The sequence below is a fragment of the Cricetulus griseus genome, assembly GCF_003668045.3.
Source record: "Cricetulus griseus strain 17A/GY chromosome 1 unlocalized genomic scaffold, alternate assembly CriGri-PICRH-1.0 chr1_1, whole genome shotgun sequence".
In the NCBI taxonomy this organism is placed as follows: Eukaryota; Metazoa; Chordata; class Mammalia; order Rodentia; family Cricetidae; genus Cricetulus; species Cricetulus griseus.
Window position 1 is genome coordinate 67,942,482 of NW_023276807.1, and position 21,725 is coordinate 67,964,206.

General features: G+C 47.8%; 1 protein-coding gene across 5 annotated transcripts in view; it reads right to left on the bottom strand.

The window, feature by feature from the left end:
* Positions 1 to 21,725, bottom strand: part of Atp11a (ATPase phospholipid transporting 11A) — a 106,182-nt gene that overhangs the window by 50,526 nt on the left and 33,931 nt on the right. For all 5 annotated transcript variants that reach the window (XM_027387841.2, XM_027387840.2, XM_035452881.1 and 2 more), the window contains 3 exons: positions 8,598 to 8,720; positions 2,402 to 2,491; positions 1,676 to 1,756 (listed from right to left, as the gene is read on the bottom strand). In XM_027387841.2, coding sequence (XP_027243642.1) covers positions 1,676 to 1,756; positions 2,402 to 2,491; positions 8,598 to 8,720 — 294 coding nt within the window. The remainder of the gene's footprint in view (positions 1 to 1,675; positions 1,757 to 2,401; positions 2,492 to 8,597; positions 8,721 to 21,725) is intronic.

Sequence of the window (21,725 nt, forward strand, 5' to 3'; positions counted from 1 at the left end):
TAAGCACACATACACCCCAGAGTATTTCTCATTTATGACATGGATCGGAGCGCTGACATGCTACAGTGTGGGTAAACCTTGAGAACAATATGCTACCTGAAAAAGACCAGTTAGAAAGAACAGTGTGTCCCTGAGACAGCTTTAGCAGATACAGTCACTGGCTGCTTCAAGGGTCAGCAGAGGCAGAGGCTGTCCTGGAGGCTGGACTATATACTGGATTGCTCTGGTTGGCTCAGAATGTACAGATCTCTTTCCTTTTCCCATTCACGGGCACAAAACCAGTGACTGACTGCTTCTAACTCACTTCAGCCTGAAGAAAACCAACTTTCCATAGTCTTACCTTCCTATGAGTCAGCTGAGACAAACGAGACACCCCACCTTGAGTGGAGGTGACCCCTTGTGGCAGTATGAACACCTGCCTCCCTGCTTGTGAGATTAACTTTTTAATTAAATATATTTATTTATTTATTTATTTATTTATTTATTTATTTATTTTTGGTTTTTCGAAACACGGTTTCTCTGTGGCTTTGGAGGCTGTCCTGGAACTAGCTCTTGTAGACCAGGCTGGTCTCGAACTCACAGAGATCCACCTGCCCCTGCCCCTGCCCCCCGAGTGCTGGGATTAAAGGCGTGCGCCATCAACGCCCGGCTTTAAATATTTTTAAAACTTGATAATCTGATCCTAAAATTTATGTGAAAATGGAAGGGTCAAGGCCAAAGTGACAGGGTTGTTCCATTTACACACTCAACTTCAAAATTTTACTACAGAGCCCTACAGTAATGAAGCTAGTGTATAAAAAAACCTAGTGACACAGATATATCAGTTAAATAAATTGCAGTACAGCTATAAACCCTTAAAATGGGGAAAAGATGATCTTTTTATCAACTGTTATTGAATATCTACGTGCAGAATAAAGGCACATATAATTTGGTTTATATATTGTATCATATTTAAAATGAACATAAAATTAACATAAAACTTTTGAGGAAACACCAGGGTAAATTTTAAGGCATTTAAATTATGTCTCAGTCTTTGTGTGCTGTTTGATGGCTAATGTTAGCTCAGTAAAAGAGAAGGGAATCCCCCGCCCCCATACTCAAATAAAATAAACAAATAAATAACCCAATGAGAAGGCATGTTAAAGGAATTCAGACTCTAACTGAATGAACTGGTAATGGCTAGAGCAAGAAAAATTTAAACACTGGAGCATTATTGGATTATAGCCCAAAGTTTAAAATAAATATTTATAGATCCATATTGATAATAGCAAATCACTGGGTAAAAGTAAATGGGCATTAGACAAATATTTCCTGAATAAGAATCTGAAATAATTTACATATGTGTTTATGAAGGAGAGGAACCATGTCTTCAAGACTCCTTTACTGTTTGGTTGTGCTAGGTAACTTGCTTCCAAAGTAGAGTGTGGCAGGGGGAGGGGCAAAAGGACTTCATGGTAAGGAAATAAGACAGGTGACTGTATTGCAGGTGGACAATCGTATCTGATTGACATCCTCGGGGTAAGTCAAATTGACACAATATATTTTTGATTTTAAAAAATGGCATTACACATCTGTAGCCACCCTCTCAAAAAACTAACACCAATCTAACTATGAAAAATGAAATACATCATGTTGTACAGGACCTTACATTACAAGGTCAACCTGTGAGTCTTACCTGCTTGATGGCTGTGACAGTGATGACGAAGAAGAGTGGGAGCCCGCTCGTCACTGGACTTGTGGGTGTGTCGATGATCAACTGTGGGGACAAGAGAGCCCTGGGTTCACCTTGAAAACACTTGCTAGCAACCTCAGACAGCTTCTTTCCACCTAAACACTTTACTGGCTCCCTCCTTGCCTTGCAACCTGGACAAGAGGGACACCACCCTGTCCTAGTGACTATGATGCTGAGGGAGGTTCCTTAATTAAGGGGTGTGCTCTAGGAAACCATGTCAGGATGTGGTGAGGGCACAAGTCTGACTCTGGATACAATGGTTCATTTAGGTCATTCTGCAGGCTCACACCTGAATTTGTTCTGACAGCGTCCATGCTGGAGAGATTTTACAGTCATTTACAGCCATACTTGGAATAATTTAGAGAAACATACCACAAAGTGCAATCCACCAGCTGCTCCCTACCCACACCCTTGCTGTGTCCCCGCCCTGTATCTCTGTCTCTCTGGATGTACAACTGCTATGCATTTCCTGAGAATCAAGAATGAATAAATGGATATGTCAGGTGTGGCTGGAGACTTTGCCCTGTCTCCTCTTGAGGCTGGAATCAGAGAACCCAAGAATGAATGGCAGATGAGGCGTGTCAGATCCTTGCTGATTTTAATGACTGTATTTCACTTCTTGAGAATCCAATGACATTTGCTGAGACAGAGGGCCAGGGCTGTCCTTACCTGCACCAGGAAGATGATGAGAAAATAAAAGTTGGCTATTCTTCTGAACTGTTCAAACAGGTTCTTAGGTATGAAGTTCCAAAATGTGTACTGTATAAAGCAAAAGCAAGAATAGGTCACTTTCTGTTGTGTCCTAGTACCTAAGAGCAGGTAGAGAGTGCAAAGTTTTAGTTTTAGGTACAAACTCACCAGAATTTAGATTATTGACATTTTGTCAGTGTTATACAATGCCCTAAGACAAACTGCTAAGACAAAGTGTACCCTCTGAAGTAATCACGTCTGAATGGCCTGGCCCATCGAGTCAAGGCAGAAAGCAGAGCGCTTGGCAAAAGTTAGTGTGCGCATACAGAGAATTTCTTCACTCAGGCCCAGTGCAGACTTGGCACAACTCTTGCTCCGAGCTGCCACTTCCTTTGTCTTCTCACCTCTCCTCTGTTGTCCAATACAACTGAGAGATGCAGCAGAAGGGATAGAATCTGAGCTGCCTGGAGGCTGCTTGCCTGATGGCAGGGCACAGTGTCCACACTGCAGGGTGCTGCATCTGTCTGTAGCCAGTGCAAGGGCCCTTTGCTGTACTTATAGGGCGAGAAAAGAGGATGCTCCCCACACTACATAGTCTCCAAATTGACTGCCCAGTGTCTATACTGAGAACAGTGCTACCCTCTACATGTCCTTTATGAATTTAGAGGTATGAATGAGGAGGCCCTCAAAGTCACTGGTGGCGACTCTGATTAGTGCTGTGGAGACTGCAGGTCATGTCAATAGGAGCAACATCTAACAGCACAGTCTTCCTGCCCATGAACATATCTCCCCTCTCCTTGGAGGATCTTTCTTTTCTCTCATGGAGGTTGTGCACTTTTTCTCATGACTCTCAAGTCTTAGTGTCCTTGTCTATGTGACACACATCCTGGGAAGGACTTAATGACGCTCAGAGCCCTGGCTAAAGCAGACTCATGATGAAGGCTGAAATTCTAGAACTTGACAAACATTGTACACACAGCCTTTCTCTTCAGATTCTGATAAACATACGTTTCTCCTTAACTGGACAGAAAAAAAAAAAAAGGAAAAAAAGAAAAAATCCATACCTTCCATTAGCTTTCTAAGGGAAGCATTACAGACATACATCTATGATGGCAGTATCTGTGTGTCCTCATTCTTTCATATTTCTGGGACAAACATAGGATTTTGTGTGTGTGTGTGTGTGTGTGTGTGTGTGTGTGTGTGTGTGTGTTTTTTTTTTTTAATAACCATCAACAAATGGAATTATTATTATTATAATTTTGGTTTTATGACAGGTTTCTCTGTGTAGCCTTGGCTGTCCTGAAACTCACTTTGTAGACCAGGCTGGCCTTGAACTCACAGAGATCTAACTGCCTCTGCCTCCTGAGTGCTGGGATTAAAGGCAAATGGAATGATCTTAAGGCCCCACTCTATAAAGCCAAACTTATTTCCAAGCCAAGATTCATTACTTGCACATTTGTTAATCAAAATAGTTCCAGCACCCACATGGTGTGGCTCACAACTGCCTATAACTCTGGCTCTAGGGGATCTGATACCCCCTCTTTTGGCCTCCATGGGTACCTGTACTCACACATATATACAGACACACACACACACACACACACACACACATACACACACACACACAATTCCAGCACTCAGGAGGATCTCTTTGAGTTCAAGGCCATCTTGATCTACACAATGAGTTCCAGGTCAGCCAGGGCTATGTGGACAGACCCTGTTTAAAAGAAAAATCCCCTCAATTTCTGTAATATGTTACTTAGCAACATATTGATGGATACCCAATGTTTCCTCTATTGAAATATTTACAGTTGACAATCATTTGGCATCAGGATTTCTTTCAGAATAAACTCAGAGGATAAAGGGAGAGACAGGCGCAGCAGTTGGCACACAGTTCAATATGGGGCAAAAAACCACTTGCTGAATGATGGGGAAGAACTTTAAGATGTTTCTATTTTTATAAAATTTAAAAAATGGGGGTGGGGCTAAGGACATGGTTCTGTGGCAGAGCACTTGCCTAGCATGTGCAAGGCATTGGATTCAATTCCCAGAATTATAATGAGTAAATAAATAAATACTTTATATTTGGAAGCTCTGGTAGAATCTTTCCAAACATACTGATGATACTTTCCTATCAGTCAATGAAGAAAGATTTATTTTGGAATAAAGAAAAGGATCAAAATTTGGAACAGACCACAGGCCTCTGGAATGTCTAGATAACAAAGGAGGGCTTGGGATTTATGATACAGGCCATCACTGAAGGAAACCCCTGATCTGTAGCAGTCACTAATTACGGGTGGCTTTAAAGTCATAGTTGGAGGTTTTGCTGTAGCTGCTAAATGACAATCTACATGTTCTCACACATACATAACTGGAGCACTTTATTATAAGAGCTGCTACTGGTAACGTGATAGTGGCAGGTCAGTCATGCATCTTTTATCTTGCTGATCTGTAAAAGATTACGTACTTTGGAGACTCGTGGCCAGCACACAATGTCTCAGTGTCATCTACACTCAGGTATCGAGTTCTACTTCCACTCTCCCATCAGCAGTGGAAAGTCTCCCAACTTGGAAAAGTCTGTTATCAATGATGAAGGGGAGAACAAATGCTGCTTCACGCGCAAGGGGGCTAGGAAAATGAGGAGGTCACAGCATCTCTTTCTCCCATGAAGATGTCTTGAGGCATGCTGAATCCCAGGGGACAGTTAATAAGCCCTGCTTCACACTCATGCACACTTTTGGGGCCAGGGTCTGCTGAGCTGTCTGTCCTCATCCTGAGCAGAGTTATGCCCACTGGCCCCTCTGTGCTCACACTGAGCTGGGGTGCCCAGTGGCCCCTCTGTGTTCTCACACTGAGCTGGGGTGCTCACTGGCCTCTCTGTGCTCACACTGAGCAGAGAGTGCCCAGTGGCCCCTCTGCATCCTCGCTTTGAGCAGTGGGTTCCCCCACTGGCCTGTGAGTTTCATGTCCACACAGCCTCCTGCACCGCTGAGTGTGCCAATCTCTGGCTTTGTGTTGCTATCCTGGAGGATGGCTTACAGAAGTCCTACCTATTCTACATGTTGTCCCAAGTCAATGGGACACTGGGAGGAATTAGAAACTCTTCTGTCAGCAGCCAGGAAGTAAGAAGGCTCCAGAGCTTCAGCCACAGGCTGATCCAGCCTTCAGACCTGTGCTTGTACCCCACAAAAGCACCAGAACTAGATACTGGCCTGTAATCAGCTTGCATGGAGTCCAGCCACCACTTTCCTGTGTGAATTAGGAAAGGGGCTGCCAAAGACAGGAAGTCTCAATGCTATGCAGAATTGACGGTGTTGGGAGATGAGGGCACATCATGACAGGTTTAGGAGGGAGTTGGGGGGAACAATGGCCCACAGAAGGAACTCCATACTCAGAGACCAGTATGGCTTAAGGTCACTTATCTACCCTGTGGCAACTGATATGTTCCTGTCCCTAAGCCTTAGTTTCTTCATAAATAAGCTGTAGCCTCAGAAGGTTGCTCAGTGTTTAAGTGACATGGTAAATACGGAAGTCATCTGTATAAATATCCATCAATAAAATACTATATACAAAATGGCAGAGGTAATCATTTCACAATAATCAAAAATAGTCCAGCTTTCCTGGACACACTGGGTGTGTGGGTGTGGGCTGGGGGTAGGCAATGCCGGTGGAGCCAGTATTTACTTTGGCAATCTCCTGAAGGCAAAGCAAGGGTCCCTGTGAATGTCATGCCCTGAGGACCATTCTGCACAAGGCAATAAGCAGCACCGTACTTGAGACCAGTCTCCCCCAGACACAGGGCAATGGGGAACTATGTGTGGCAAGAGGCCAGGAGGAACCATGAAGGCAGTCATTTTCATCTTCCTTCTTTCATGACACTGAGTACCCAAAGATGAAATGGGAACACCAGTCAATCACTGACTACTAGTAATGACATCCATGCCACACAGATTGAGGCTTAATGCAATGGTAGGCATGTTAAGGCCTTCTTGTGATTCTTCATGGGACAAACACTACCACAGCTCCCTGGTTTAATCAAACTGCTAGGCTCTGAGGCATTCTTTGGCATTTTTAAGGTAGAAACAAAAATTTCCTTGCACATACCCATTACTATAGACATATTCTACAAACCTTTTTTTATACCTGTTGAACAAATTAGCACTTTCCACACATCTGAGCTGTTATTTAAGCAAAAACAATTACAAATTCCCAATGATGCCTCATAGACTTGCACTCAGTTTGCATAAGCCCAGCTCAGTTTGCATAAACCCAGTGTCAGTTGAGGTCCAGAGTCCTGCCTCCTGTCCAAATTCCTTCCTGAATTTGACTGGTACAGGGGCCAGGCTGTGTACATTTTCCCCTGAAACATCACTGGCTACTTGTCACTGAGATAAGGCACTGATGTGCCACAGGTGCTCATGCCTCATGCTGAGAGCCTGCAAGAGGCTGAGATGAAAGTGCTCAAGTGGTTCTGCCAATTCCTGGCCTGTCCTCCCTCTGGCCACTCTCTGCCAAGAGTGTTGACTTAATTCTGTTGGTTCCTGCTCGAAAGCTTCCTGGTATGAAGAAGCCTCTCTAGGAGAAATTGCTTCTGAGCACCCCCTGGGACCTGCGATTCCCACACAACCTCCCTGTGGATTTCCTTTCCAGAAATCAAGGAGGCTGTGGTTGTTCCTTTTCTCCAGGGACAAAAAGAGAAGAAAAAGCCTCTCAGAGCCACTGTGGGCAACACACCCCAAGTGGATTAGAGCAAAGGAGTTGGGGTGGTAGATTCCCTAGCTCTCCAAACACTGCTGGGGCTCCTGTCAGCCGCAGAGCCCCTTGGCCCCTCAGAGAGCTCAGTCAGGCTTCTCTGCTCTTCATGGGCATCCTGTACAGAACCTGTGTGCACATAGATGGCACATACACCCATACTCACATTGCACATGTACAAGCGTGCGAACATTCATGCATGCACACACACACACACACACACACACACACACACACACACACACACACACCACCCACCCACCCACCCACCCCTTGGTGGTGTGTTAGCAGAGGAATCACCTTCTGAGGGAGCTGAGGAGTGTCAGTGCAGTCTGTGAACACAGGGGTGGGGAGGTGTGCTTCTGGACAGTGTTTGTCTTCCATTTGTCTCTTCATTATCAAGCCTGTGTCACCTCAAGGGACATTCATGTGGTGGGTGTTACTTATGAGTGTATTTTACTTGCCTATGTTGTGCTTCTGAACAAAATACAGTATTTTTGATACTGCTGTTACAAAATAAACAACCCTATAAAATCCTCTCAACAAACACAGATATCTGAGTTCAAAAGAGAACTTTGCAGCTCTCACAGCATACACACAATGGCACCTGTGATGTAAGGGGCTCCTCCAAAGAGCCATGTGTATGAGAACACCCAGCTGTGGATGATATAGATCTCCTTTTGGGGAACATTGTGTGACTTAAATAGGCCTACCTGTGCCTCTGAACATCTGGGTGTAACTTATATATCTGCACCTTGGACACACACATCAAATAGTACAACAAACACATGCAACACAAACACTGTATAGACACACATACACAAATGCATGTGTTTTCAGGTATGCCTATTCGTGAGGGAAGGTGTTCCTCATACTCTTGTGTGAAGCCACAAATACACACACACACACGCACGCACGCACGCACGCACGCACGCACGCACGCACGCACGCACGCGCGCGCGCGCGCGCTCAAACACTCAGATTCTCTCCATGTGGACCACATCCTGCATCCTGCTGACGACAAAGCATTTCACTCCAGTGAAGAGATCCAGTTGCCCTCTCCCTCCCTGTCTGTTGCACCGAGCTAGCAGGCTGGCAGGCCTAGTTGCCAGCACAGCCAGGAAATGTATGGGTAAGGGACGGCATTGAGATGTGGCTCAGGCATTCCACTTCAAGTCTGATCCTCTACTGGGGGAGATTAAAAAGAAGTGGAGATGTTGAGGCCTCGCAAAGTATCCATGACACCCTAGTAGGAGTGGAGTGGTGCTGCCTGGTTCAGGGACAGCAGTGCAGGAGCAACGTGGCTGCTGGGAAAGCAGTGACACCCTAGGGACAGCTGCACAGAAGTACCAATGCTGCTCAGAAGGTGCTGTCCCTTGTGGCAGCCTCCCTCAGGCAGAAACATGGCAGAAAGTGAGGCTACCTTGGAGGAGACGATTCTGTTGTCAGGATATCTCTGTGGAATGTAGGCCTCTGCGCCCGGAGGGGGCTCCTTGTGTCCCACGTAGATGGTCCGACTGTCCACCCAGTTCTCTTCCCCTGCACACTGTGGCGAAAAGAGCATTGTCAGCTTGTGCCTGGAGCCTAGGGTGCAGGTCCTCTCCACAATGCTGTCACACTGAAACAGAGACCATCCTACTGACATGGAGGCCACAGTCCCATCCCACCCCACCTGAGTGCATTCTGATGGTGTGGAAGGTCACATGGGGCTTCCAGTTCCCTACCACAGCCTGGACACATGACTGGCTTAACCCTACAGGTTGGCTTCAGTTCTGTAGCCAACTCCCCAGGCAGACACTGACACAGAGAGTGGCTATCTGCTCAAGGAGAGGCCCAGTGCACTCTAACACTGAGTGCTGACAGAAAAGCATGAGGCAGGGGGACTGTGTACTTCAAATATATGGTCAGGTGCCAGGCCCAGAAGACCAGAAGGGCCGGGGACTCACCTCCCTCCTGAATGACCTTTGCTGCTAGGGACATTCCCAGTTCACGGCCAGTAAAGGTATTGCTGAGCAGCCTAGCACCTATTCTAGTTACATTCCAGTTACATGATTCCTGGCTCTCTCTCCAGTCCTTTTACATGATCAGTCCCTCTGTTCAACTACCTGCTTGCTGAGGCCATGAAGCTCTTCCCATTTGTTGCCCAGTATACCAGGCTGGCTCCTCGGGAGCCAGACAGGATGAATACAACCACTACAGGAGATACTTCCCAGCCCTGGAGTCAGATGCAACATGGCCACTTCCAGAGCACTGACTGGTCTCAGCCCACAATGAGCCCAGTGAGCACCCCCCTCATCAGGATCTCAGGATTTAGTTCCTCAAAGAGACCTTCCAACTAAACCATACCCACCACCTTGAACCCTCTAAGGGACAAGGGACCTGGCTGCCCAGCAGGTACTACCTTAGTCAGAACAAAGGCCCAGCAGCCCCTCCCAGTTGGAGATAATTTCACGTGCTGCCTTCCTTTCTATGAGCCTCTAGTTTTGTGGGAAAGCTGAGTGCAGGGGATGGTGACCAAGGCCTTGTTGAGAGCCACACATCAGACCTCTGCCAGCCAAGTGGGGAGGGCTTCACCCCCTGTTCATGGACAGCTGCCCTGGTGCCCCTTGCCCCCTCGGGGTCAGATCTCTTCACTGAGATGAGTGTTGCAAACACAGGGAAAGAGAAGGCACAAATACCTCTTAGTGCCTGGTGACTACCCCTCCCCACAGAGAGCACTGCACTAAGCTTCACAGGCAGTGGCTGAGCTTCAGGAATAGCCATGAGCCCCCACTGAGACGCTGAAGACTGAAGTCACACCATGGCCTCAGGGGCACCCACTTAGAGGGGAGCTAACAGTTTCCTTTCTACCCTTCACTAGGAGAGAAGGTTTGGGGTGAAAACACCTCCCAGTCTATAAAATAGGAGCCCTGGAGAAAATCAGTGACCACACAAATGCAGCTCCTGGGGTATTTGGGCTCCTTCAGGCCTCTCTTTGAGGTTCTTCTCACATCTTGAAAAGGTCTCACACACTTCCTGAGAAGGACTCATCCCCATGCCTGGCAGTGCAGCTGTGACAGATGCAGTGTGCTTAGTGACTGGGGATGGCTCTATGCTGAGCTGTAGGCAGCTCTCCAGGGAAGGGTTAACCACAGGGCAGCATGGGCTGAGGCAGAGACACTGCAGACCAGGATCTGTTCTCATTGTGCTAACACAGGCAGTTAAATATTAATTCTTGCTCTTCCTGACCAAGGCCAGGAACTGGAGCCACTCCTACGAATCATTTGCCTGCCTGGTTTTTTAAAGAAAACCCGCAACACTTGTCTCTGATGGATGCCAAATCAGACGGACCACCAGAGCCCAGACCACAGCAAGACCACCAAGTCCGGATCACAGCAAGAGTTTCAGATTAGCAAGAAGACCTTTGGGGTGCAAGAAGGCTGTTAGGGTTTGACCCAACCAGAACAGACAGACACTTCTTAGCGACAGCAAAGGTCTAGACAGCCGCAGAACCTTGTTCACATGACTAATTAATAAAGTACTAAAGAGAACAGATCAATAAATCTGAAAGGACAGTTAGGCAGACAGCACTTCCATGAATAAGGTAAGGATCCAGGCTCGGTCATGTATATCACGGGAGTAGACAGAGGGGACTAACAAAGTTGGCAGGGAGGGGACAAGACAGCAGGAAGACACTTGGACACATCACTGCAGACCCAGGAATAGGAGGAAGCAGGCTGTGGGTGCAGGGCCTGAGCTCACAAAGGTCAGTCAGCACTTCAGGGGCTCAGCAAGGGACCACCAGAGCTACAGCCCAGAAAGCCACAGGTTTCACTAGCAGAACAGCCAGCAGCTAGCCTGGGTATTGCTACATCTTAGATGTGGGGACCAAACAGGTGTTACTAGGTCGGCCTCAACTGCCTTGGTCCAGTGCAGAAAAGGCAATTAAAATGGGTTGGTATTCTGCCCAGAGACCTGTCTACTGTCACCATCCCTAAGGACACTGTATTTCCACTCAGATTGTAGGAGAGAAATATTATAAAACAACTCAAACCCAGAACTCTGAAGTGCAAAAATAACCACTGGGGCTTAACATTTTTGCCATATTGGTATCAGATGAATTTTTAAGGAAATAAAATTAAGATATAGATTTTTCAAGTAGCCATTTGCGCCTCTTCACTGTGGGCAATGGATGAGCAAACGGGAAACTAGGGTAACCTCACATGCCTAAGGGGCACTATACTCCCAAATATTCTGTGCCCAGAACAGTCAACACTCAGGAACAGTCTCCCACTGTCCATCCTCTAACCTTGGTCACGTCACTCCTGTTCAAAGCACAGAGAGGATCCAACTGGTACAGCTCACATGAGCAGGACAAGGACTGTTCCAGATTACACTAAAGACAAGGCCACTCTAACAGGAAGATTTAACACCCTGCCACCATTCAAAGAAACTGGTATAATTTGTCATCTCCCTCACCAGTCTCAATTACGTCACTTCATCATGTCACTGTGTCCCCATTTTGATGGAACTCTGTAGCTTTAGCTGGACCCAGTACACACTACATCCTTCTCAAAGTCCCTGGGATCTTCTCTCCACATGAGCTGCAATGTTCTCGACTCCTGGTGTGCCTCCCAGCTAACTATGGACTGGCTATACATCTTTGTCAGATAGTCACACTAAAGACCAGTGATAGGGCTGCTGGAGGGTGACGGCTGCACTCAGCAGGCTTTCCTAGAGGGCTCCGCGGTCTGGGCAGGTGTTAACCTGCCCTTTGTCTGCCCCTCATGGGACAGCTCATCCACTGGTGAGTCCCCACATAGGCCCTGGAACGTTCTTTCTAGCAGGTCTGGTGAAGACTGGAGACAGTGGGGTTCCATCAGACTGAGCAGGCTCCCCTGCTTGAAGAAAGATGCAAGTGGAGCTCTAAAACACATGTTTAGTCAACATCCCAACGTTGCATTCCTGCAGAAAAGGGTCTTAGAAACCCAGCTTCTCATCCATCTTTGGCTACACAACTAGCAATGGCCACAAGCCCAAGGCCACTCAGAACTTGAGTATTCCCAGCACTAGAGAGCTATCACTCAAGCAGGACTCGAGAGGTTCCCATGAGTCCTCTTCTGCAGAATGTGATGCTCTGGGACACAAGCCTCCCTACACCCTTTTAGAACAATCCTGAATACCAGATATCCTGAAAGTGGGTGCAGAACCCTGACAAATCTAGCTAGATTTGTTTCTTCTGGAAGGGAAACTTCAGGCTGGAGGCTGCCTTCCACTCACTCCCAGAGTAGGGATCTGCAGACCACAAAGGACAGCTCTCCGGGCAGTGAGGGCCTTCGTACCACACAGGCCTCTGCCAACTACACACCAGATTCACACCTTCCCTCAACCACAGGCCAAGTGTGTCCATGTGTACTTGTGAACACAGTCCAGGGATTATGATATCTCAATCTCTCAAGACAAATAGCATCTCAAGGTGTCTCTTAGGGCTCACCACAGGACCTGCTCACTTCTGAGCCCAGACACGGAGAGTGGTTTCAGCTTATTTTAAATCTGCCAACTACCTACTCTCTCCTCCCCCCCCCCAAACAACCCACCCTGAGAGTCCTGTACCAGAGGAAACAACCGGAGTTGCTGCTCTGATCACTGGACCTGACTCAGGACAGAAAGCTACTGGCAATAAGGCTGAGTGACCAGACCCTGGGGTAAAGGTCACTGGGCATGCGAAAGCAGCCCTCACTTCTGACCCACACAGGGCAGAGAAGGGGACAGAGCTCACTCCTTACAGGACATGGCTGCACCTACATGGGTCACGCAGGCAGACTGAACCTGTGGCCATTGGAGTCTAAGTGAAAGGAGATGGAACAGCTAACACACAATGACAAACCATGAATCCATCCTTGCAGGCTGCAGGACAGCAACTATACATAAGTGTCTCAGTGACCAGGAGCATCAAAGAGGAGAGAGCTGGGATGTTCTTGTCATGTGCTGGACCCCAGAGCTCAGGCAGGTAAGGCTAGCCACAGAGGACTAGGCACTAGAAGAGGCACAAACCAAAGGTGGGGACTGTGTGGCTCTACTTACAGGAAGCAGGCAAATCTCCATAAGTGGGAATGACTGCCCAGGTAAGGTGGGCATAGGGATGGGGAGAGTGTAAAGGAGTGAGTTCCCTATGGAGATGACAGTATTGTAAATTAGATGTGGTTATGGTTGCATGACTTGGTAAATACACAGATATCACTGGGTTGTACTCTTTGGACAAGCAGGTCTTTGGACACATTAAGCCCATTTCAACAAAGCTTGCCACAGGGTCACTGGGCTCTAAATAAGGTCATGATTCTAAAACAGGCATAGCCAGACTCCAGGGGCTTCTACTCTTTCCCTCAGGCTGCGGACACACTGTCCCCTTCTACCACTCCAGAAGGAAGGAATCTAGACCCATAAAAGGCTGTCTTCTCTCAGTTTCAGGAAAAACAGGCAATATTCTTAGAATTTAAGGGGAGTTTCTGGTTAGTTGTGCTTTTAGATTGCTTTTTCATTACGTGTTTCTGTGGGAGTTTGTACTCATAGATCCAGGTGCCCTCAGAAGAGACTGCAGGATCTCCTGGAGCTGGAGTTACAGGTGGCTGTGAACTGCCCAATGTGGGTGCTGGAAACTGAACTTAGGTCCCCTGTAAGAGTGGTACCACTGAGCCATTGCTCCAGCCCCTCCCAAAAGAGTCTAGTTTTTAATGAAGCATTTCACTGAGTTCAGTAGATCCCCCAAGGAGATGCCTGAAGTGGATAGGGGGACTGAGGCCAGGCAGAGGATAGGTGGCCCAGAAGGGATCCTCATAGGATCCATCTCATGCAAGCACATGAGATGACAATCCTGCTGCCCCAAAGGGACAATATGCACAGGAACTCAAAAATCAACCAGAGAATGACCCAGTCACAGAAGCCCTATCTCCACAGCAGCCTACCTTCACTAGTCAGTCATCAGCTGCCCAAGTCCAGCTCGAGACTTTAGCACAAAGGACAAGGCAAGCTTTAAATAATATACAGGAAGTCAGTCCGGGCCAGTGTTAGCCACCTAATGGAAGCTTTGAATTTCAGCTGAAACAAGCGAAACCCACTAACCAAATTACACGGTGGCGGCAATAGGACAAACATGTCCCTGAGCTCAATCCCTGATGGATTTAACAGAGGCAGTCCCTCCTGAGGAAGATGCTCAGACTCATAGGTATCCAATGACAGTCTTTGCTGTGTTGTCTGCTTATGGCTGTAAATGGAAAAATCCCCTGTTCAGTAGCCCCAAAACAGCACACACTCAGGTCAAAGAGTTGCCCTGTCAATTCCTGTTCCCCCACAGGCACATTCTGTGATGGAATAACCCCACTTTATGCATCCGCTGTCTCCCAGAGTACAGGCCAGTGCCTGTGAATACCCTTACCCTCTAGGTGGGGAGAGGGAGTTTTTCACTCTGGTACAGTAAGGAAAAAGGCAGCCCTCAGCAGCCTTCAGGAGGCCCAGACATCTCCCAGTTTCTTCATGTCTAGACTTGTGGTCAAGGTCCAAGGAGCTTAGTGAAAGCTTAGTGAACCCCCACAAGCCTGTTTGAGGCCCAAAGCTCTCAGGGTTGGGGATCCCTACAAGCCTGCTTCCCTGCTTCCCTGCCCCTCTGTGAAACACAGGATAGAAACCTAAGCCACCCTGACATTCTCATCAGTATCAACTTCCCCCCCAGCTACTGGCAAGGCTCATGGGGTAACCCTCCCCTGTGAGCGTGACTCCTGAACACAAAGTCATTTAGGTCACAAAAGAACACTGACTGTCCACCTGATTTGGAATAGTCAATCTGAAAACCATTAAACACTCACCACCTAAAACGTAACTTCCCGGATCCAGAATCAAAATAGCAACAGAAATTGTAACCACAAGTGACTTTGGCTTGCCCGGGGCTTGCCGCACTGTGCCCAGCAGCAGCAGCAGCAGCAGCAGCAAGAGGCACTGAGCTTCTGGGGTTTCTGGTGGTGTCAGGGTGAGCAGACGGCTAGGAAAGAGCCAGTGACAGTGGGAACTACACTGAATGGCAAGCATGATGGGACTGGGGTAACAGTACAGTACAGCTCCAGGGGAATGTCTCTGGGGATAAGACAATCAACCATTTCCTAAGATTTGCACTTCCTAAAATTTGCCTCATGTGGACAGACAGGTACAAACTGGCTGCATTTCTCTCCAACCCAGGAGTCTGGTGAGGATGGTGGGGAGTGGACAGGCTGCCCTGGGCAGCATCTCAGCTTCCCATATTGGCTTCGAGTGACTCATACAAAAGCATTAAAGGCATAATCACTGTTTCTGCAGAACCATGGCAAGATCACCATCATTACTGACTGAAGAATTAGCAGCGACTGCAGGCCCAGTGTCGGGAAAACGGGAGCTGTTTTTACCATGCAGATGAATAGACGTCTCTGGGCCATGTGCCTGAGGTAAGCATGTTACCAATGTTACAGGACTGTGTTTCTCACAGAGACCCACTCTCCACAAACCCTCAGATACAAAACTTCATTTTGCTCAGCTTCATGCTGGGTGGCCCAGTGAAAGGGGTGTTGGAGGACTATGAAGCCAGGCATCAGCTCTGAGGCCAGACTCTGCTGCCCTCCATCTTCAAGAGAGGCTGGATGGACACTGGCCAAAGGGGAAGGCATTATTTGGAGGCCATAATGCCTGATTAGCTGTAGACGACATGGATGCTGGTTCTGTTAACCCTCACCTGTGCCCTAGAGACTGGCTCACTGGCAAATCCTGCCTGGGCCTCCAGTCCCGTGGCATGGTGCCAAAGCCTCTGTCGACCTAGACTCAGAACAGAGATGGGTTGGAGTCTAGATCAGTGGTGGCAGTGCCTTTGCCTATGGTCAGAAACATGGGCCAATAACATACCTGCCAGGCATGGGTGGTAATTGTGCTTGACGTGGGGAGGAAGGCCAAGGACACAAGAGGAGGTGAAAGGAAGGAGAGTTACCAATGTCCCCATCTACAGACCTGCCCACGAGTCACTCAACATACAGGACACAGATCTTGTATCCTTAGTTATTAAACTTACAACACAACTCCCATCACTTCCTGACAGGAAAACAAGGGTGAAGCCAACAGGCACAGCACAGAGAAAGAAAGGGCCTCGTCTGTGGGCTCACAGGCAATGCAGCTCTGAAAGCAGCAAACCTGATCAGGTGCAGGACAGATTGCTCACACCAGGTATCCAGCCCTTATCTCCCAAAGCCACACCAAACCTGTCTGAGTGGTCAGGCATGAAAACCAAGAGACTTCTATATTTATCTCCCATAATGGACTCCCTCCTCCTAAAGATGAATGAGCCAGAAAGCTCAGCAAATGTATCCAAATTCAAAAACAAAAACATTGTGGGTACACATGTGAGTTTTAAGAAACTGAAATTATATACCTTCCAATTGCACTGTGGGCATATTTGCAAAATACTTAATATATATCTAAAGAGAAATACAGGCAGAACTGACTCAGTAATTATGGAACACTGTTTAGTGAAAATAGTGACAAATTGGCTAACACCACCACATACAATTACTTCAGAAAACACAGTTCATCTTGAGACATCTCAAAAATCACAAACAAAACCCTGAGAATCCAAAGCTAAGATTTTACCTTAGAGACAACACTGGGAACTGAGCCTCAGCTTCAAGGGTCCCCACCATGCAGGCATGATGGCAATGTCCCCATCTACAGACATGTAGATGGCAGCAAGCCAGGCTAAACAGACAGGAGTTCCTGCTAGGTTCATGCTGCTCCCATCACTGCCCTGTGGCCACTCTGGTGAAAGCTCCATCTTATGACTGGGATAAAAAGATGAAGGACGGGAAGGAAACTTCCCAAATAGACCATACTTGGAGAGGCCTTGGGAGGAAAGAAACTGCAAAGTAGATCTGAGTATATTAGGTGCTGCCCCCAGAGAGCAAGACCTGGAAGACTGAACAAGACCCTGGCCAACTCCATCAACCTCCACACTCATGGAAGATCATCTCAGGCCATGTGCTCAGGTCTGAAGGACACCAACAAGGTGCTCCCTGTCCCAGCCGACCTCTGCAGAGAGAGCCTTGTCCCTTTCCAGACCCAGTTCCCAGTGTCCTGACACCCAGTCCTGATGCACCCACATTTGTACCTTCAGGCAACATGGCACTAAGTTAGGTCTAGATACTTCGTGCTCACCTAAGTCTGGCACATGGGAGACCGATGGTGGCACAACATGGCAAAAGCCACAGCCCAGTTAAGCAGACACACAACAAGCTCACATGGTGACATAGATGAGGTGTCTGGTCACCAGAGAAGTAAGAGCTCACCAAGGAGAGGAGGCACTCAAGGAGAAGCTGCATCGGCATCACCCATTAGACCCCAGGCAGGCATGAGGACAGTGGTCTGCATGGAAGAACCATGAGGATTCATGCCAAGGAAATAATAATGCCAAGTACCCCTGACAGTTACTTACGTTTGGTAGCATGGTGTAGTAGTAACTGGGACATTGTTAAAGTCCATCTACATTTACTGTAACAGTAACTGTGGCATGAGGACACCAAATAGCAGGTTAAGCTGGTAGCAGTTCACTCATCTGGGAAGGTGTCTACAGCTTCTAAAGTCCCACATAGATACCATGGCTATAGTGGGTTAACAGTGGGGATGCCCTGGACCCTCTCCAAAGGATAGGAAGCTATGTATGTCTCCCTGATAGGGAACCCACTTTGAAACATTCACCTGTTGTGGAAAATTCACCTGCTGTGTTACATTTGTTTTAATGATGTAAAGATGTATTGTACTCTTTCATGTTGCATTTGTTTAACTCGGTGAAGCTGTGTTATTTTGCCTGTCTAAAACACCTGGGGTCTGATAAAGAGTGAATGGCCAATAGTGAGACAAGAGAAAGGATAGGTGGGGCTGGCAGCAGAGAGAATAATTAGAAGAAACAAGAGGAGGAGCAAGATAGAACAAGGAGAGGAGGACTTCAGGGGCCAGCCACCGAGTAAGAGTTCAAGTAAGATATATAGAAGAAAAGGGAAAAGCCTAGAGGCAAAAGGTAGTCAGGATAACTTAGGTTAAAAAAAGCTGGCAAGAAATAAGCCAAGATAAGGCCAGGTGTTCATAAGTAAGAATAAGTCTCTTACTGTGATTTATTTGGGAGTTGGGTGGCAGGCCCCTCAAAGAGCAAAGAGGAACACAAAAACAAAAACCCAGTATTCACCCAAGGTTTCCAAAAGGTAGGCCCTCCTGCCCTGATTTGGGTCTCTGTACTAAGAGAATCACAGGCCAGTGTCCCCTTCATTTCTCAGGATACTTGCTGTACATGCATTTTTGCTTCATCTGTCTCATCTGTCCACATGTCGGACTCGAGGTGCAGTGCACTGAAGCGGGAAGCCAGGAGGTAAAGGCCTGTGTGCTGTCTCCTCCCACTCCCACACAGAGTCCTTCTCACAGAAAAGCTGACAGGAAAAGCACATCTCCAAGTCTCTGCCCTCAGGCGCATTGCCAGGGTGGCCACACCCCTAGATGCTGAGGCAGCATCCCTCGCATGCTGTCTGTCCCAAGGGAGGGGAGGGCTGATACAAGAGGATCCCACACAAGCTGCCAAGAGTGCCTCATGGCAACACTGTTCTCCCTCTAAGGAGGCACAGTGCACTTGTCAGGGTAGAAGAGACAGCCGGGCCTACCACTGTCTTCCTAAGAACTTCACACTTCAGAAGTCCCCTGCCAGTGTCTACAAGCCTTACCAGTGTGTCTCAAAAGTCCATGTCCGTGCCTGAGGTGCTGTCCTGGAGACACCCTACTATCATGGAAGGGTCCTGAAAGCCATGGTCAGGCTGAGGCAGGGGCATTTCATGCATACTCATGAGCATGGTAACAGCTGCCCCTGAGCAGAAGGGAAAGGTTACACTCAAGCCCCCGTGCTTCTCATCTGGCTGGAATCTGGCAGCACCCAGTGAACTGGTCACATGCTCTGAAGAGAGTGCATGTTTCCCAAAGACTATGATTCACCATGAAAATATAATGAAACAAATCTTTACCACGAAAACATGGTTAAGCATCTCTTCCAGTGTTTGAAGTTCACTTAAGAAATGCCAGTATTTTCCTCTTCATTCTCAGGACTGTTTCTTAATCTTGACTCTATCGTACAAGCACACTCTGAGGAATGTCAATCAAACAAGGAAGAGGCCAAACGAGGTGCATGAGGGGGAATGAAAAAGCAGTATGGCAGGGGAAAACATTGCAGTGAGGCTGCAGTTCTGGGTCAGGACAACCACAGACCATGGTACAGGGGCTATCAAGACCAATAGTGTTCCCAGGTGCCCTGGTGGCTCACACTTTCCCAGGCTTCTCCCCTCCACCAAGATACTACCACTCCTGGAGTTGGTTTGGCTTATGTGACTCTATGGCTAGCTCTTTGCCAGGTGAGTTCCAGGCAAGGGGGAGAAGCAGACAACTCTCAGACACACTGACAGGGCAGGGAACATTCATCCCATGCACAGCCCTCTTCTATTCAATGCCTTTATCCCTGAAGCAGGAGACCATGGGAGGCAAATGTGTCCATGCAGACCTTCCCTGAGGCAGCCACATATCAATGGCAACATGCTTTTCTCTCCATGAGAGGAGGCTGTGGCTTTGTAAGGCTCTTGCATAGAGAGACTTGCTAGATCTTTAGGGCTACACACTGCATCAACACACCAAGAAACAGCTGTGGTCTGTGAGTCCTTCTGCTCTAGACCGCATGTTCTGACAGTGTTCCTGTCCCTATCACTCCTTCCAGGACTCCATGATGAATAGGGGCAAGTGAACTGAGAAAACGGCTGTGAGTCCTCCCAGAGAGTCTTCCTCAGCAGCCTAAGTTCTCATAGGCCTCCTGACATGAGAGAAGAGGACACACACCCTGGCAGAACAGGTTTGAAAGGCAGCTAGGCCTATGAGGTATCTCCATGGAAACAGGCACGCATGGGTAATTTAAGGCTTCAGTCTTTATGGGGATTGCTAGGTGCTCCTGTGTGAATACAACTGGTTTGAGCTATTGAAACACAGCTGGGACAGGTTTTAACTAAAGCAGCAGATGCAACCACAAATCAAACTTATCCCCAGTGAATCTTTCTCCTGACACTTCTAATAACGGAGCTTTTCACACTGACAGTTCACAGCCTAGGAACAGAGGTGTGGGGGTGGCAGGAGCTCTGCTCGGCTTGCCACCTCCTTCAGCCTTGGTACTAGATAGGTCTGCACTTGCTGATCCATCAGGCTCAGGTGTTGAGTTAAAGTCTGCCTTTCACTATAGAGGATGTGGGGCTGGTGAGGCTCAGGGATTTGGAAAGCATGCAGTATTTTGTTTGGCAGAAACAGGACAGTACCCAGAACTAAGCTGCTGACCCCACTGGAACAACTTTCAGTCTTGTTTGACATCTGTTTTCTGCTTCACCCTTACAGGTGAGGGTAGCTTCTGTCCTTGGAAATCAAGTTAAAAGTTCCCAAGATTTTTCTAGGATGGTTTGTTTTATTCTATGTCAACAACTACTGAAATTACCAGCCTAGCTGGGTCTGGTGACATACATCTGTTATCTCCACTACTCAGGAGGCTGAAGCAGGAGAATAAAAAGTTGGACTATGTGAGTTCAAGGCTAGCCTGGGTAACTTAATCAGACTCTGTTTCAAAATAGAAGAAAAAAAGGCTGGGAATGCAGTTCAGGGTGGAGTGTTTGCCTAGTATATATGAGCCCTGGGTTTAGTATCAATACAATTGAGAGGGAGGGATGAGGGGGGGAATGGGAGAGAGGGAAGGGAGAGAGGACGAGAAGAAGAAAGGGGGAGGAATTGATAGAACAGGTTTAAATTTGGATAAACTGAAGGTTGCTTCCCCACGAAGCTACCAGAGGTGGGTGGTCTTACTTTCTGTGCCACCCTGAGCTATACACTGCACACAGACCAGCCTTGCCTCCGGGAGAGGCAACCATGGCAGGATACTTGCTGCTCCAGAGATGACATGGCAGAGGCACCAGAGCAAGAACAGGATGGTGAGAGCTCTCTTCAAACAAGTCTCAGGTCTCACCAATCTCAGGGAGAGGCAGCCTAACTCAAGAATAGAAGAGGGTTGGTCCCTTGCGAGGCCACAGGTCACAGGGTCTGAGCCATATCGACCTTCAGGAAGTCTCCACAAACTAGATCCTGCTGGAGCACAGTACACACATGCCTTTTGCTTGTGATGGTTCTATCTAGTTGTTCCTTTGAATACAGTTGGGGCTGGAGGTCATTGTTTTACAGTGTGAAGATTCTGCTAGCAAGGACACATGAATTAAGACAAGAATGGCCACTCTGGCTGTTTCTGGCAGGTGTGACATCCACATGATGTCTGACAGTTCCTTTAGTGGGCTTGGAGCCTCTGTGTAGATGGAGGTGAGCTCTTCAGCACCTGCCACTGAGGACAGATCAGCTACAGTGGCCTTGGGGATGACCCAGCAGATGGCCTCTCAAAGCACAGCATCCAGTCTCAGAAGCTGCACCCAACTCAGGCGATCACTTCCCAACTTCGGTGGTGCTG